The sequence below is a fragment of the Hyaena hyaena genome, unplaced genomic scaffold (assembly GCF_003009895.1).
Source record: "Hyaena hyaena isolate Hyena2069 unplaced genomic scaffold, ASM300989v1 scaffold_445, whole genome shotgun sequence".
In the NCBI taxonomy this organism is placed as follows: domain Eukaryota; kingdom Metazoa; phylum Chordata; class Mammalia; order Carnivora; family Hyaenidae; genus Hyaena; species Hyaena hyaena.
In genome coordinates, this window is record NW_024081077.1 from 553147 (window position 1) to 570072 (window position 16926).

General features: G+C 40.5%; 1 protein-coding gene across 1 annotated transcript in view; it reads left to right on the forward strand.

Moving 5' to 3' along the window:
- The first annotated feature begins 2199 nt into the window (after positions 1 to 2199).
- Positions 2200 to 16926, forward strand: part of NELL2 (neural EGFL like 2) — a 340664-nt gene continuing 325937 nt past the window's right edge. Inside the window, exons 1-2 of the mRNA XM_039253298.1 lie at positions 2200 to 2697; positions 3140 to 3268. Coding sequence (XP_039109229.1) covers positions 2637 to 2697; positions 3140 to 3268 — 190 coding nt within the window. The 5' untranslated portion in view covers positions 2200 to 2636. The remainder of the gene's footprint in view (positions 2698 to 3139; positions 3269 to 16926) is intronic.

The window sequence follows — 16926 nt, forward strand, 5'->3', positions numbered from 1 at the left end:
CAGCTGTAATAATTTTGGGTACAAAATACCACTTTTCTGGAAGAAGCATAAGTGTGTATGGGGGGGGCGGCTAGAGATAAGCTTACCGACCATCAGCTTTCAGTATATGATAGGTGAGCATCAGAGAGATTGGAGAATACTCCTGATTTTGTGATTTGATTGAGTACATATAGGTTAGGAGAACTTCTACATGTAAATATGTATATATATATGTATATTTACTTTTCTTTCTTACTAGAATATTAAATCTATTATCTAAAATTTATTTTATGTAAATGTTGATACTTATCAAAATCCCATATTTTTGATGTACTGCTATGGAAAAAATCTTTATTTTCCTGATGAATAAATTCCTTTGAATTAATCAATTCAATTAGATTAGGTTTTTTTTTTTGCAAATTTAGGAAATTTCATACAATAATACTTCATGTAAGTACTGGAATATTTTTAATTTTTATTTTTTAATGTTTTTTTAAAAATATTTCTGAGAGAGAGACAGCATGAGCAGGGGAGGGTCAGAGAGGGAGGGAGACACAGAATCTGAAACAGGCTCCAGGCTCTGAGCTGGCAGTCAGCACAGAGCCTGATGAGGGGCTCGAACCCACGAACGGTGAGATCATGACCTGAGCCGAAGTCGGACACTTAACCGACTGAGCCACCCACGTGCCCCTGGAATATTTCTTTTTTAAGGTTTACAAAATTTCAAATAGATCTATGTGGAAAATTTGATAGAGATACTTAAAAATTAAACTGGAAAAATGTCCAGATTCTGTTTTTTTTTCCCTTGAAAATTACAAGAATAGAGCTAAAACATCCCCCTCATCCTATTATAGTATAATATAGCACATATTTCTCTGCTGGAGACTCAGACTCTGCCCTTTAGTTATTCTGATAGCTTGCTGTGTAGCAACCTGTTAAGAGAATTCAGAATCTATTTGGATGGAAAGTGAAGAAACTCAATTGATCTTTGGAGCAGTTAACATTTTAATCACTTTTGAAATTCTTTTTAGTATGGGCATTACGTATTGTTATTCAAAACTTACCTCAGAATTTTAGGTCTATGTTAAAAAATATTATGTGCAATTGACCTTGAATACACTTTTGCCCGTGGAGAATTAGGCCTCAAATGACCTCGCTGTTTTGGTGCCAGCCTATAGGTGGGAAGGGTGGGTAGAGCCGGCTTGAGTGCTTGAGTGTGGTCAACAATGTAGGGGGGCGCTCTTTTTCTCTTGCCCAGGCTCTGCCTTCTGCTTATTTCTCTCCCCTCTCTCTCTGCTCTCTTTCTCTTATTCAACCATCCATCCACCCACCCATCCACCCATCCATCCACCCACCCATCCACCCATCCATCCACCCACCCAGCCACCCACCTACCTATCATCTCTTCTTTTCAGCGTGGGCAGGCCCCTCGCTCTGCTGCCCTTGTCTCCTGCTTTGTGCTGGTCCTGGAGAACCGGGGCCCGATTCTCTGCGCTCTCTGGCAGGGGGCGCGCAAGGTCCCGGAGCTGTCCAGCAGTTCCAGAATAAGTTCTCCCCTGCGCCTTCCGTGCCAGGGAAGTGCTCCAGCGCCCCGCCCCAGGCAGGGAACCTCTCCGCTAGGGCTCGCAGGGATTTCCAGGCTCGCCTCCCGCCTCCCGCAGTCTCTTTCTATTTCGTCCGGCCCCACCAGGAGAGTCTAGCTTGCTCCGGCAGCCCTCCTCCGCGTGCCCCGGAGAGGGAGTTCCTTTTTCCGTCCCCGGGGCTGCTTCCGAGCCCAGCGGACAATACGCGGGCTTCCCTCCTTTGCCTAAAGGGCGGGCGAGCGCGTCTCCTAGCCTTGCCTTCTGCGACTGGGTGGTCCTTTCTCTCCGTCTGTCTTTCAAGACACGCGCCCCAAATCAAGGGGTGAGAGCAAAGACCGCCCCTCAACTTAGCACCTTGAATTTAGATCTTTCGATCCCGAAAGGGGGTTGGCGTTGCCCGGGCCAGAGAGTGAGGGCGGGGGGTAGGAGGGCGGGGCTGCAGCAGCTCCGGGGCTCGCTAGACGGGGCTTGGAGACCGAGGAGCCCCGAGCAGCAGAGGGACGCTGAGCGCCGGGCCTCGCCCTGCCCTCGGCACTCCCTCCCCGCTTCTCGTCTCCCCGCCTCCCCGGGCCTGCCCCGCCCGTTCCGGGGGTGCCGTCTCTCCTCTGCGCGTCTCCGGCGCTCTCTCCATTGTCTCTGCCTTTACAACAGGTTCGCGTGGCTGGGAAGACGGGCGGTGCGAGGCCACCCCACCCCCGGCTTTCCTGGGACCGCCTCCCTTCCTCTGGGGGTGTCGTGACTTCGGCTGCTTTTATTCAGCTCGCGAGCTAATTCCCTGGCGGAGCAGCCCCGGCCGAGCCCGACCCCTGCCTCTGGGCCCCGGCTCTGCCGGCGCTGCCGCCTCGGCTCTGCGTGTGGGAATGATGCGCGCACTGGAGGGTCCAAGTTCTTCACGTGCCTGGGGGGTCCTCCCATTTTTTTCTTAGGGAACCAAACGTATTCATCCTACTAATCAGTAGATGCGAGACAGCGGCAGGAGACACAAACGCTCTTTTCCCGCTTGATTCCGAGAACCTCTTCGATTTTTATTTTTATTTTTAAAGAGGGAGACGATGGACTGAGCAGATCCACACCATGGAGTCTCGGGTCTTACTGAGAACATTCTGTTTGATCGTCGGTCTCGGTCTTGGAGCAGGTGAGTGGCCCAGAGCTGGGGCGGGGAATGGGGTGGCCCCCGCCTCGAGGCAGCCGGGAGCTGGTTGGGGATGCCTTGCTTTTCCTCAATCCGAAGTAGGTCTGGAGTGTAGAGCTTGGAGTAGGTGGTGGGTTTGCACTTGGATTTTTCGGTGCTTGCCTTGGAGGCGCTAGGGCCGGTCACACCCTTAGTCTGGGGTCTGAGGGCTGAGGGGGAACTTTGCACTGAGAGGGGTTTAAAGTAGGTCAGGGAAATGGGACTGGGTGCTCCGCTATTTAAAGCTTGGCTGCTGATCTCAGGTAAGGCTTTGCATGGTGGAGGAGGGAGTCACCTCCCTTCGTCAATTCCCAATTATTATCTCTAGCCGCAGTTCTTTGCTGCCCTGGAGGAAGAGGCTTGTATTTTGATGGAGATTTTTCTTTCTCCCCCACCCTCCCACCAGTTTGGGGGCTTGGTGTGGACCCCTCTCTGCAGATTGACGTCTTGACAGAGTTAGAACTTGGGGAGTCCACGACTGGAGTGCGCCAGGTCCCCGGGCTGCATAATGGGACGAAAGCCTTTCTCTTTCAAGGTATGGAGTGCGTGCAGAGTCCCCAGTGCGCTTTCAGTTCCGATAACCCAGGAGGCAGTTGGCCTCATGGCGACTCCTAACTTCTGTGTCGCCTCATGGATGATGACAGTATCTAGAGCTGAGAGATGGAGGGGTTAACGCGACAGACACACAGCTTCCATCTCTTTTTAAGTGGTTTGGTTTTTCTCCCCTCCCGCCCCCACCTCCTTACTTTGTACTCTTGCCAGTTCTAATGGATAGTTCCTTAATTACTGTACAGAAACTCTGATGGCAGATGGTTGATTTTAGAGTCTGGGGAACAATGAATTACAGCACAAACGCCTCATTTGGGTGAAATTGATTTAGGTAGAAAATAGAATAGCTTAATCTTAGTTAAGACACTGCTCTCTGAAAGTTTCAGATACAATGGTGCCTGGTCGGGAGGAATTTCTTTATGTGGAGTAGCTTTCTGGAAAAATGAATACCTTTCAATAATTTTATCTACTGTATATCACAAACATACTATATTTAAAACAATTCCTCATTGAAAGGTCATGATTCTACTCTATCAGTGTCAAGAGAAAGAATAATATTCTCTTAAATATGATTTTGAAAGTCTTTCAAATAAGTTTTAATTCACAGGTATATCATGTATCATCATTAACTGTATACTTAATATTATAAAACTTTTAAGTCAGTGGACATTGGCTATGCACAAATGTCTACATTTTAATTTATATTTAAAAGTAAAGTTTGAAGCAAATTCTATACATCAAGCTGTCACCTTTGGCTTACCAAATCTTTTGAATATTGCTTGGTTTGTGGAAAGATGTAATATGAGATTTTAAAAGGCAGCTAAATACATACAGAAAGATTTGTTTCACACATGGTGAAGTACACATGAAGGCAAAAGAGAAATGAAGTTTGGTTTAACATATCTGATGAATTGACTAAAGCATCTTCACCCCAGCCACCCAGAGTTTTCTTTTGTGATTTTGGTGCCATGGCTTCATAATTACTAAAGAGTTGGATATGCAAAAAGAAAACCACTTCAGCAAATTTGCCACCGAGAAATAGAAATAAAATAAAACTTGCATGTCTCTGTAGCGGTGTTGTTGCCTGATATAGCCAGTAAGTGTCACCATGGACAGTAACAGTAAAGCTCACAATGGGAGAAGGAGGAAATTGACATGTGCTGCATTTATTTACAAGTTTACTCTTACAAAAAATGAAAATGTAATTTTTCTGTTTTAATTATGGTGAGCCCACTAAGTATTTCTATTGTGTTAAATATTTGTGATGATATTTTATTTACTTAAAGGTCTTTGGGGGGAGGTGCAGTTTAGGTATTGAATCCTTTAAAAAGAATGACTAAATCTAATAAAGGAAATAAGACTAGACTGTCAGCAAAATTCACAAAGTGGAAGAGAAGTGTCATTAGGGATAAGCTTCTGTTTTTTTCTTTCTTTTTTTCTTCTTCTTTTTAAAACTGCTGATTTTCAATCCCTGTGAACTGGAAGCAAAGTTATTTCAGGACTGCTAATTTGAGTAACCGAAAAGCTTTACAGAAGCTAAAGCTCCTAATAAACAAATGATGTTGAAGTGCCCTTAAAATTTCCAAAGCTCCTTTCAATTATACTAGTGTTCTTCTTACTTTCCTGGGAAGAGTATCTGAGTTGTCACAACTAGAAACCTTCAGGACTGTGATTTTATGTTCTCGTGCTAGACAATTAGACAGTTTCTAGGAAATCATTTCAAGGCACAAATATCTTTTCCTGGTTAATTTTTTAAAGCAATATTTAGCAAAATAGTTAGCTATTTTTAGCAAAATTTAAAGCAACATTTAGCAAAATTGCCAGTTCTTCAAGGTAGGCATTGTGTTGCAAATGAATTGTCCATTGTAACTACTTATCAATGCGTATCAATGAATTGTTTTTATTTCCTTGTTGGTACCAAGCCTTACACGTAGAGTAAATGCCTAACAAATCTAGTTTTTGAGAACTGAAGATGTAAAATTTCATTTCCTGCCAAATTATGAGCCTTATTTCATATAACCAATCAATCAGCAAGTATTTGTTGCCTGCTGTGTTTTCAGTAGGTGTATATTACTCATCTATTGATTATGGTCTAGTAACTTCTCTTATTCTAAGATTTAGATTATGAAATTGACCACAGGTGGACCTTTGACTTTGCTCGGTAGTTCTGCATTACCTTGGAAATGTCTTTTCTCTGCTATTACAAAATGTTGCAAAGAAGTCAGTTCTGACTCCTACTGCTTCACAGGAATTCCATGGCTTTTAGAGAGACAAAAGCTTTTAGACTCTGAAGATTTGATGGATTTGATTTATGGTGAATTGAGGGAGATACAGATATTTTTGTATAGTGTGTAAAATATCATAGGGGGATAGTAACAAATTATAAAACTTGTAAGATGCTCTTAGATTTCATATGAACCTATCAGATAATTTACTTTGTGCTATCAGATATGTTCTATGTAGATGGAAGAGATTTTGAACCATTAAATTTCTCCTGCAGTGATAAAACCATCTTCTTTTGTCTCTTAGTTTTAAAATAAGAAATCTCAGCATATAATTTCCCAATGATTTTTGCTCATTTAATATTCCTTCTCCTTTTGGCTACCTCATTATTCTTTTTGATGCTATTTAAGATGCTTATAATTCAGTGCTTTTTGAAACTATAAATAACTTTTGTAAATTACTGTGCAATATGAATCTGTTATTAATAATTATATTTTATATATTACAATAAAAGCAAGTGGAAATATATTTCAAAGTCATACCTGCTTTTATCATAATAGCGATTGTAGTATCAGTAAAATTGTTTTGTTGTTGTTGAAATTTTATTTGTAGCTGAATTGGAAATTGAAGTAAGATGCTAAATTAGATCTTCCTTTAATAAATGTGGCTTTTTATCTGAGCCAGTTATAATCATTTTCAAGAGGAAAAAAAGTATCCAAGCAACAATTTGGAATCTACATCAAAATCTAAGTATTTCTGGCTACAGTCTGACTCATATCCACAAAAATACATTACATTTTAAAAAATAGAGGACTGAATGCTGACAGTGAAAAAGACCTCTGAAAGCTTGTAAAGAATTCTGAAATCTTAAGGACTAGTGTAGTTGTAAGTAGCATTCTACCTACTTACCTTGTTTAAGGTCTAGGAAATATTTGTAAAGATAACGTTAAAATAATGCTCTTTTTTTTCTCTTTGCATGGGAGGCCAAGAATGAGAGCATAAGAAACACAGTTCTAGCACTTTCTAGCAACGTTAGCATGATTTTTAGATCTTTGGTCGTAACACTTTCTCTGGCCATGTTCCCAAAGTTGATAGTTTCATCTGTTGGTTTAATAAAATTTCTTCTAAGGTGTTCACAGATTTTATGATGTCATTAATCCCCACAAGAGAAGTAAGATAAAATCAAAGCACATTTTTTTTACTGAGTTGGTAATTTAAAAATAAGTTTAGTAGTTATTTTTAAAGAACCTTAAAATTTTAAAGGGAAAAAATGTCCACAAGTCTACCCTTAGGTCAGTATTTAAAAACAGGACTGAAACTGGACATTTGGGGATGGGCCATTGACTTTAGTAGGCAAAGGTAACTGCATTAAGAAAAGTGAGGTTGCAGTAAGTATTTGTGAATATGATGGTCAGTGGACATTCATGGTCTGGGGACAGTGGGTCATTGGTGTGCCAATAATATAGAATACCACAGTGACAAAGAGATGGGCTTAGAAATCAAGATAGACCCAAGTGGAACCTCATTAGTTAGTTGTTTTACTATGGTGAAGTTACTCAATTTCTCTGAACTTCAGCACCCTCAATTATAAAATTAATGTTATGAGGATTAAAGGAGATATGTTCATTCATTTCAAAAAAGTTTTGTTGTGTAATTGTATTCTGCTAGGTGTTAGGCATAAAGCATAGGAATAAGTTAGAACTTTACTTTCAGAGTATCTTAAAGATAGTCATTAAACAAACAATTACACCGATAATTTAATCACTATTAAGGTAATTGCTATGAAGAAAAACTAAGAATGCAATGGGAATCTATACTCTAGGGAGTCACAGGATCATGGAGACTATCTTTGAAGAAAGGTCGTTTAAGCTGATAACTGAAGGATTGTTAGTCTGTAGAAGAGGGTCCCTGAGGATTCAGAGAGGGAGAATCACAGAGACAAAGGAGACAGCATGAATAAAGATCCCAAACCTGGGATGAGCATTGTGTATTTGAAAAAAATAGAAGAAATTCAGAGTAGTGGAAGCATATGATTGTAATATGAAATGACCACAAATGAAGAGAGCAGAGACCGGATTACAGGGTAGGCCATATTAATATAAAAGAATTGAAAATTTATCATTACAGAAAGATATATTGTGGTAGATAAAATAATGGTCCCTCAAAGATGTTCACGTCCTAATACTAGGAACCTGAGATTATGTTTTGTTACATGTTAAGGGGGAATTATGATTGTATGTAGAGTTAAGGTTGCTAATCAATTGACTTTAAGTTAAAAAAAACTATTCTGGATTATATCAGTAGTCCCCATGTAATCCCAAAGGTCCTTTAGATCTGGAAGAGGGAGATAGAAGAGTCAGTGTCAGTGATGCAGTGAGAGAATGACTCGACCTGCCATTGCTAGCCTTGAAAATAAAAGTAGGCTATGAGCCAAGGAGTGTGGGCAGTCCTGAGAAGGTGAAAAAGGCAAGAAAATGGATTTTCTCTTGCAGTGTCCAGCACTGCTGACACTTGATTTTAGCCCATTTCTGACCTTCAGAATTGTGAGATAATAAATTGTGTTGACTTAAGCCACTAAACTTACGGTGATTTTTTATAGCAGCAACAGGAAACTAATACAGATTTTGATATATGGAAGTGGGGACTGCTGTAAGGAATACCTAAAAATGTGGAAGTGGCTTTGCGATTGGGAAATGGGCATAGACTGGAAGAATTTTGAAGAGCGTTATAGAAAAAGCCTAGATTGTCTTGAATAGACTGTTAGGAACAATATGGCGATGACAATTCTACTAGGGAGGATTCAGAAGAAAATGAAGAGTGTGATAGAGAATACCTAAGTCACCTTAGAGAATTCCTAAATTGCCATGAACTGTTGGTTATGTGGACATTAAAGACACTGCCCCTGAGAGCTTATATAGAAATCAGGAACATGCTATTGCAAACTGGAGGAAAGGGGGTCCTTGTTATGTAGTGGCAGGAAGCTTAACTAAATTGTGTCCTGCAGTTTTGTGGACACAAGCAAAGCTTGTAAATATGGACTTAGGTATTTAGCCGAGGTGATTTATGTGCATAGTGTTGAAGGCAGCCTAGGTTTTTTGTACTGCTTCTTCTAGTAAAAAGTGAAAGAGGCAGATTGAGGGTAGAACTATTAAGCAGAATTTTACCAGAACTTACTATTTGAGAAATTCTCAGCCTCCCAGATTGCGAATGATGCTAAAGTGAGGAGATTTACTGTCAGGAATGCCTGCTCTGTAGAGAAAGCTGATGGTGTGGCTGGAAAACCTTTTGCTAGGGTCTCAGAAGTAAGGTCAGAGTATTCAGTCAGAGAGAGGGCTCTGAAGAAATTGAACATGTAACTCATGGATTCCCTCAAACATCTCAGTTCTGAGAAGCCAGTTATAGAGATAAATTTAGCTGAGAAATATCTGTGGAGGAGCCTCTTGTCTAAGGGAGTAAATCACCATGACACATATGGAGGACCTATGTGGTTCTTGAGAATATTATACCAGCAAAAATGCATCTGGCTGGGTCAGAAAAGGGAAGTGAGGATGCAGTAAAACAACAAATAAGCTAATTAATCTACTCAGCTGCAAACACAAACCACCTTTTGTGAAAAAGTAAGGTTGACTAAGAGGGTAGAACTGAGAGCCCAGAAGGCACAGCTGAGATCCTAGAGGGTGGAGCCAAGGACCACAGAGGATTAGTCCCAGACTTTGAAATCAATATAATTTTGCCTAGTTGGACCTCAAAGTTGCATGAGGCTGATGTCTAATTTTTAAACATCTATTTTCTCCCTTTTTGAATGAGAATGTCTGTAATTTTTATCCCATGTCTATTGCACCATTGTATTTTGGGAACAGTCATCTTGTTTCTTGAGTTTGACAGATTTCACAGATGGAAAGAACTGTGTTTCGGGATGGATGGTGCCCAAGGTCTCAATTGTACCTAATTTAGGTGTTGACTCTTGGGGCTTTTGAATTGGTAAGATTTAGACCAGATTTAAACTGTGAGTTGATGTTCTACTGAGTTGAGACTTCGGGGACTTTTGGATAGAGTGACTGTATTTTGCATGTGGGATGAATGTGAATCTTTGGGTGTGAAAGACAGGCTGGGGTAAGCTGAATAACCATCTCCCAACCGTTTACATACTAAACTCTCAGAACCTGTAAATGTATTATGTTACTTGGCAAGGTGGGGATTAAGATTGCAGAAGCAATTAAGGTTGCTAGGGCACCCAGGTGGGTCAGCTGGTTAAGCGTCTGACTCTTTATTTTGGCTCAGGTCATGATCTCACAGTTCGTGGGTTCAAGCCAAGTCCGTCTCTGTACTGAGTCCGCTTGGGATTCTCTCTCTGTTTTTCTCTCTGTCTCACTGCCCCTCCTTAGCTCATGCACACTTGCTCTCTCTCTCAAAATAAATAAACATTTTAAAAAAAGAAGTAGTTAAGGCTGCTAATCAAGTGACATCAATTATGGAGATTATCCTGGATTATCTGAGTGGGTCCCATGTAATCATAAGGACACCTTAACTATGGAAGAGGGAGGTAGAAGTATCAGTGTTAGTGTGATGCATTGTGAGAAAGACTTGATTGGTCATTGCTGACTTTGAAGTTGGAAGGTAGTTGTGAGCCAAGGAATGTGGGAAGCTCCTAGAAGCTATAACAACCAGAAAAAAAAAAAAGGGACTTTTCTTTTAGAGCCTCTAGGAGAAACATGGCCCTACAAACACCTTGATTTTAACCTAGTGAAATTCATTTGGGACTTCTGACCTCCAGAACTCTGAGATAATAAATTTGCGTTGATTCAGCCATTAAAATGATATGTTACAGCAACCATAAGAAACCAATATCTATGTTTAATATTAGCATCCATTTGTTTTGTAACTGAATTAAACTTTCTTTTGAGCCTTCTTTCTGCTATGCATGAGAGTGTGTTTGTAGGGTTGTTGAAAACATGAATTAGGCAGTTAAAGTTATGTTAGGCATTTGTGGTTTAAAATCGTTTCTGGGGTACCTGGGTGGCTCAGTCAGTTAAGTGTCCGACTTAAGCTCAGGTCATGATCTCACGGTTCATGAGTTCGAGCCCTGCGTTGGGCTCTGTGTTGACAGCATGGAACCTGGAGCCTGCTTCGGATTCTGTGTCTGTCTCTCTGTCTCTGCCCCTCCCCTGCTCATGCTCTGTGTCTCTCAAGAATAAATAAACATTAAAAATTAAAAAAAAAGAATGCAGCTAAAATCAATGAAAATTATGTCTTAGTGTTTATATGACAAAATGTATGTAATCATTTAACTACGAGTTAATAATTATAAGAAAAAATAGAGCAAATTGAGCAAAATCAAGTGGTTTTTGTGTGTGTGTGTATTTGTTTTTGCAAAAACATGTGAGAGCTCTCTCTTTACCCTTTTAATGCAAAGCCATTATGTTTTGATATTTGTCATAATGGTAAAATTTTTACTTTTATTTTATTTTATTTTAATTTTTTTAATTTTTTTATTATTTTTATTTATTTATTTATTTATTTATTTTTACTTTACTTTTATTTTATTTTATTTATTTATTTTTTTTTTACAAATAGTTTATTGTCAAATTAGTTTCTACATAACACTCAGTGCTCATCCCCAAAGTGCCCTCCTCCATGCCCATCCCCCCCACCCCCCCACACCCATCAGTCCTCAGTTTTTGTCAGCATTCAAGAGTCTCTCATGGTTTGCCTCTCTCCCTTTCCCCCACCATTTCCGCCCTTCTTCTCCCCCTTGTTCCTCCGTCAAGTTCCTCCTAATCCTCCTATACGTGCAAACATATGATATTTGTCCTTCTCTGCCTGACTTATTTCGCTCAGCATAACCCCCTCAAGGTCCATCCATGTAGCTACACATGGCCAGATTTCATTGTTTCTCATTGCCATGTAGTATTCCATGGTATAGATAAACCACATCTTCTTGATCCATTCATCTGTTGATGGACACGTAGGCTCTTTCCATGTTTTAGCTATTGTTGAGAGTGCTGCTATGAACATTGGGGTACATGTGCTCCTATGCCTCAGCATTTCTGTATCCCTTGGGTAACTTCCTAGCAGGGCTATTGCTGGGTCATGAGGGAGTTCTATTGTTAGTTTCCTGAGGAACCTCCACACTGTTATTTTTACTTTTATTTTAAAAAATTTATCTACCTGTGTTAGACCACCAGAACTCAGTGCCTTTCTGTGTCATTTGAACATTTTTATTACATGTTTTTTTATCGACTCTGAAAATTTTCATCTTTTGCTAGCTAGAGGTTTCAGAATCAACATTGAAGAGGTAGATGTATGTGCAAACTCATTTTATAAGCAAACCCTTTTAGTGGATATTTTTGTTATGATGACTTTTGTTTCCCTATGTAAACTCATTTGTTGAAACTCAGATATGGGCCACTGTAATTAAAAAGAACCAGGGAGAGAGCTGGTGGGAAGAAAAGTGGAGTATGACTCTTCTCTTTCCCGTTTGGCCTGCTGCCAGCCACTGGGCACTCGGACAATTGTTTACTGAGTCGTTCGTCGTGGCACCTCTGCTGACATTCTTCATTCTGGGGAAGGGATGGGGAACCCAGGCAACCGCATATCTTTCCCTACAAAGGGAAGATTTAGAATGAGGAAAGCAGACCCCTGCTCTGAAAGGTCATACTCTAATGGGCTGGACATAGGGAAGAAATGGTGGAAGGAACTGTAAATTCATACCGAGACACAGTATTAGTTGGGTCCATGGACTCCTGAGCCAGACATGTGGTGTTTAATTCCTTTGCTTACTAGTTGTGTGACCTTGATCTTTTTCTTAACTAATCTCTGAGATAAAAACAGTACTCTTTCTTAGAGTTGATGTGTAGATTATGTGGGTGAAACTGACATTTACCAAATATTTAATGTATGTTAAGTATGTTTTTGATTTTAGAATTAGTAGTGGCAAGCCATGCTCCTTGGATTATTTTAGGGACTTCCAGGTAGAACTGGTGGATTTTGTGAGGGAGCTAAGGTGAGGTGATTTTCACATGAGAGAGAAAAGACACATGGAGGTACATTGGAGTGGGAGAGAAACTGGCCCTGAAGCATCTTAAGTTCTGTTTTTGCTGTCTTGGCTCTACGGGTGGAAGAGAATATGCAGATGTGGGTGGAGAGGAATGAGATTTGGAGAGGAAGAAGTATAATCTGCCCTGTTGCACCACTGTTCAGAAGTGGGGGGGACCACAGAGAAAACCCACAGAAGAAGATTCATAGCATAGCTCCTCTGTAGGCACCCAAACACACACTACTTTTTAAGGCATATTGAAAGTTTAGCTTAGTGTTTGAGTTGTGAGGAGAAGTGTTAGTAGTTCTGAGAAACAAATGACATGATGGCATTACTTGGCTCTGGTTTCCTTGGCAAGGTGGGAACAGATAATATTTTAGGAGGCTTGAATGGTAGCGCAGGGGCCTGTGTTAATGTTGACAGAACTGGTCTTGTGGATCCTCTGTGAATTGGGGTCACTTTCCTTACATTTCCTGGTACTTCTTCGGCTTCTTCTCTTAACTATTTTGCTGGCATTTACTGTTTATGTCTATAGTCCAGAGTCCCTGTGTCAAGTTTTTATCCCAGTGGCCCCCTGAGACTCTGGTCTTGGGTGACCTACTGTATTGTTTCCCTACTAAGACTGTAAGATCCCTGGGGAAATGGTCATGTCCTACGTCTCTTCTGGCCACCAACAATTCTATGCCAGTTCCTTCTCTGCTTCTTCCTGATTTATTTTTCCTTTTACATATTTCTCAGGACTTAGCTAAGCTGTCACTTTGGCTACAAATCCTTCCTTTGGTGGAATTATTGTTTCTTCCTCTTTGTTTTCTTACCATCTTCTATTAAAACAACCATCTCACTGTATTACTTTATTATTTTTTAAATGTTTTATTTATTTCTGAGAGAGAGAGAGAGAGAGAGAGAGAGAGAGAGAGAGAGAGAGAGGCAGCATGAGCAGGGGAGGGTCAGAGAGAGAGGGAGATACAGAATCTGAAGCAGGCTCCAGGCTCTGAGCTGGCTGTCAGCACAGAGCCTGACACGGGGCTCGAACCCAAGAACCATGAGATCATGACCTGAGTTGAAGTCGGATGTTTAACCGACTGAGCCGCCCAGGTGCCCCTGTATTACTTTATTAAAGCTTTTTTTTAACATAAAAAAATATGACCAGTTTTCTTTTCATTGCTACTACTTCCCTGATCCAAGCTACCCCTATCAGCTGGATTATTGCAGTAGCCTATTATGTGGTGTTCCTGCTTATACTCTTGCTCCTCTGTACGCTGTTCCCAACAGAGCTGCTAGAGTGATCTTTATTATTTTTATTTTTTTAAATGTTTATTTATTTATTTTGCAAGGAAGTATACAGAGAGAGTGGAGACAGAATCACAAGTAGGCTCTGTACTGTCAGTGGAGAGCCTGACCCAGGACTGTATCTCAGGAACTGTGAGATCATGACCTGAGCCAAAATCAAGTTGGACACTTAACTCACTGAACCACCCAGGTGCTCCCAGAGCAATCTTTTAAAAATGCAATGCATATTATGTTACTGGTTTGTCCCATTCACTGGTTCTTCATTTCACTCAAAAGATAAAGTTCTTATTATGTCCTACAAAGACCTGATGAACAATTTCACCACCCCATTACTTTTCTTGCCTAGTCAGTTTATCCGTTTCTTTGCTCACTTTGCTTTAACTCCACTGGCTTCCTTGCTGCTTTTCAAACAGGCCAGTTACTCTTCTGCCTCAGGGCCTTTGCACTGGCTGTTTGCCTGGCATTCTTCTACCCCCTATATCTGCATGTTTCCCCCTGCTCTTCATATGTTTTCTCAAATATCAATTTTTTAAGTAAGGTCTACTCTCACCACTAAGTAAAATTTCAGTTAGTCCTGGGGGCGCCTGGGTGGCTCAGTCGGTTAAGCATCCGACTTCGGCTCAGGTCATGATCTTGCAGTTGGTGGGTTTGAGCCCTGTGTCGGGCTCTGTGCTGATAGCCAGCTCAGAGCCTGGAGCCTGTTTCAGATTCTGTGTCTCCCTCTTTCTCTGACCCTTCCCTGCTCACTCTGTCTCTCTCTCTCTCAGAAATGAATATAGCATTATAAAAAAAAAATTCAGTTAGTCCTGTTCCTCACAAGTACTCTTGATACTCCTTATTCTGATTTGTTAGTGTCTGTAGCATTTATCATCTAGCATGCTATATAATACACTTATATATAATTTGCTGTCATTTGTTTATTATCTGTCTCTGCTGCTAGACCATAAGCTCCAGAAGAACAGGAACTTTTGAATGCTTTATTCACTGATATGTAACCCATGTGCCTAACATACAGTAAGAACTCCATAAAAATTGTCCCATGGATATACTTATTTTGCTGACTAGTTTGTTATCTCCTTAAGGCTTGTTTCTTCTTGTAGTGTCCTGACTATCACAGCAGCACATGTAACGTGCTCGGGCAAACATAGGTAAGTGAATATTTGTGGTATTGAATTGAGTCCAATTTTCATTGCAAATCTGATTTTTTTTGGGTGACATGATTATATTTTACATTTATGTAACTTTAAAGAAGACTAAAGAGCTCTTCTTCTGACTCAAAACACCTACTACTTTCTTCTTTAGTCATGGGAAAAGGTAAGAAGGTTGAAAGGCATGGAAAAAAGGTAGTTGTGCTTAACTTAGTGCTCTGAAGTATTCTGAGGTGACTTTGGCATTCCCAGATACAGTGTGGTGCAGAGGAAATGTAGACATGTTGAGGAACGTGGACATCCCTGTGCTTCTTGACAGCGAGAGTTTACAATCTGAGGCTGAATTATTGTGAATTCAGCATTTAGCAGAGATGCTCATATTCATATGAAAGTACTGAGAAACATTTCAAAGGCAAATAAGGATTAATTTGGATTATCTATGCTGTAGTACTTCTCACTACTGCAAATAAACCAAACTGGAGTACATCCAGAGAAAAGCAACCAGGGAGTTGAAAGTGTTGGAAACCATGTCTGATGAGGAATGGTTGAAAGAGCTTGGAATTTGGAATTGTAGCCTGTAGAATAAAAGAGAGTGGGGATGTGACTTTTTTTTTTTTCATAGTCATGTACAAGAGGACTTAGGTTTATTTTGTGTTGTTCTACAGCAGTGATTCCCAACTGTCAGCCTGATGATCAATGGCTTATTGACTGCCTTGTTAAAAATGACTCCCTGGTCTTCCTATACTAACTAAATCCATATCTATAGGGGTGAATCCTAGGAATCTATATTTTAAAAAAAATTCTGTGATTTTGAGGTTCAGCCAAGTTTGTGAACCATTTCCTAGAATTGAGCCATCCTATAAATAGAGTAGCTACTAGCCATGTGTAGCTATAGAGTACTTGAAATGTGCCTAGTGCAAACTGAGATGCAGTACAAGTATAAAAATCCATACAGGGTTCTAAGACAGAATGAAAAGAATGTAAAATATCAATATTTTATATTGATTATATTTTGAAATAATATGGATAGTGGTCAAATAAATATATTATTAAAATTAAAATTACCTGTTTCAGTCATTAAAATCATTCATCCATTCATTTATCCATTCTGTTCAATAAACATACTTCTTTTGCTCTTTTTTTTACAAATAGTTTATTGTCAAGTTGGTTTCCATATAACACCCAGTGCTCATCCCCACAAGTGCCCTCCTCCATGCCCATCATCCCCCTTCCTCTCTCCCCTACCCCCATCAGTCGTCAATTTGTTCTCAGTATTCAAGAGTATCTCATGGTTTGCCTCCCTCTCCCCAAGTATTTTTCTCCTTCTCCTCTGCCATGGTCCTCCGTTAATTTCCTCCTAATCCACCTATAAGTGAAAACATATGGTATCTGCCTTTCTCTGCCTGACTTATTTCACTCAGCATAACACCCTCAAGTTCCATCCACATTGCTACAAATGGCTAGATTTCATTCTTTCTCATTGCCATGTAGTATTCCATTGTGTAGATGAAACACATCTTCTTGATCAATTCGTCCGTTGATGGACACTTAGGCTCTTTCCATGATTTGGCTATTGTTAAAAGTGCTGCCATGAACATTAGGGTCCATGTGCCCCTATGCATCAGCACTCCTGTACCCCTTGGGTAAATTCCTAGCAGTGCTATTGCTGGGTCATAGGGGAGTTCTATTGTTAATTTTTTGAGGAACCTCCACACTGTTTTCCAGAGGGGCTGCACCAGTTCACATTCTCATCAACAGTGTAGGAGGGTGCCCGTTTCTCCACATCTTCAACAGCATCTATAGTCTCCTGATTTGTTCATTTTAGCCATTCTGACCGACATGAGGTGGTATCTCAGTGTGGATTTCATCTGCATTTCCCTGATGATGAGGGACACTGAGGATCGTTTCATGTGTCTGTTGGCCTACTGAATGTCCTCTTTGGAGAAG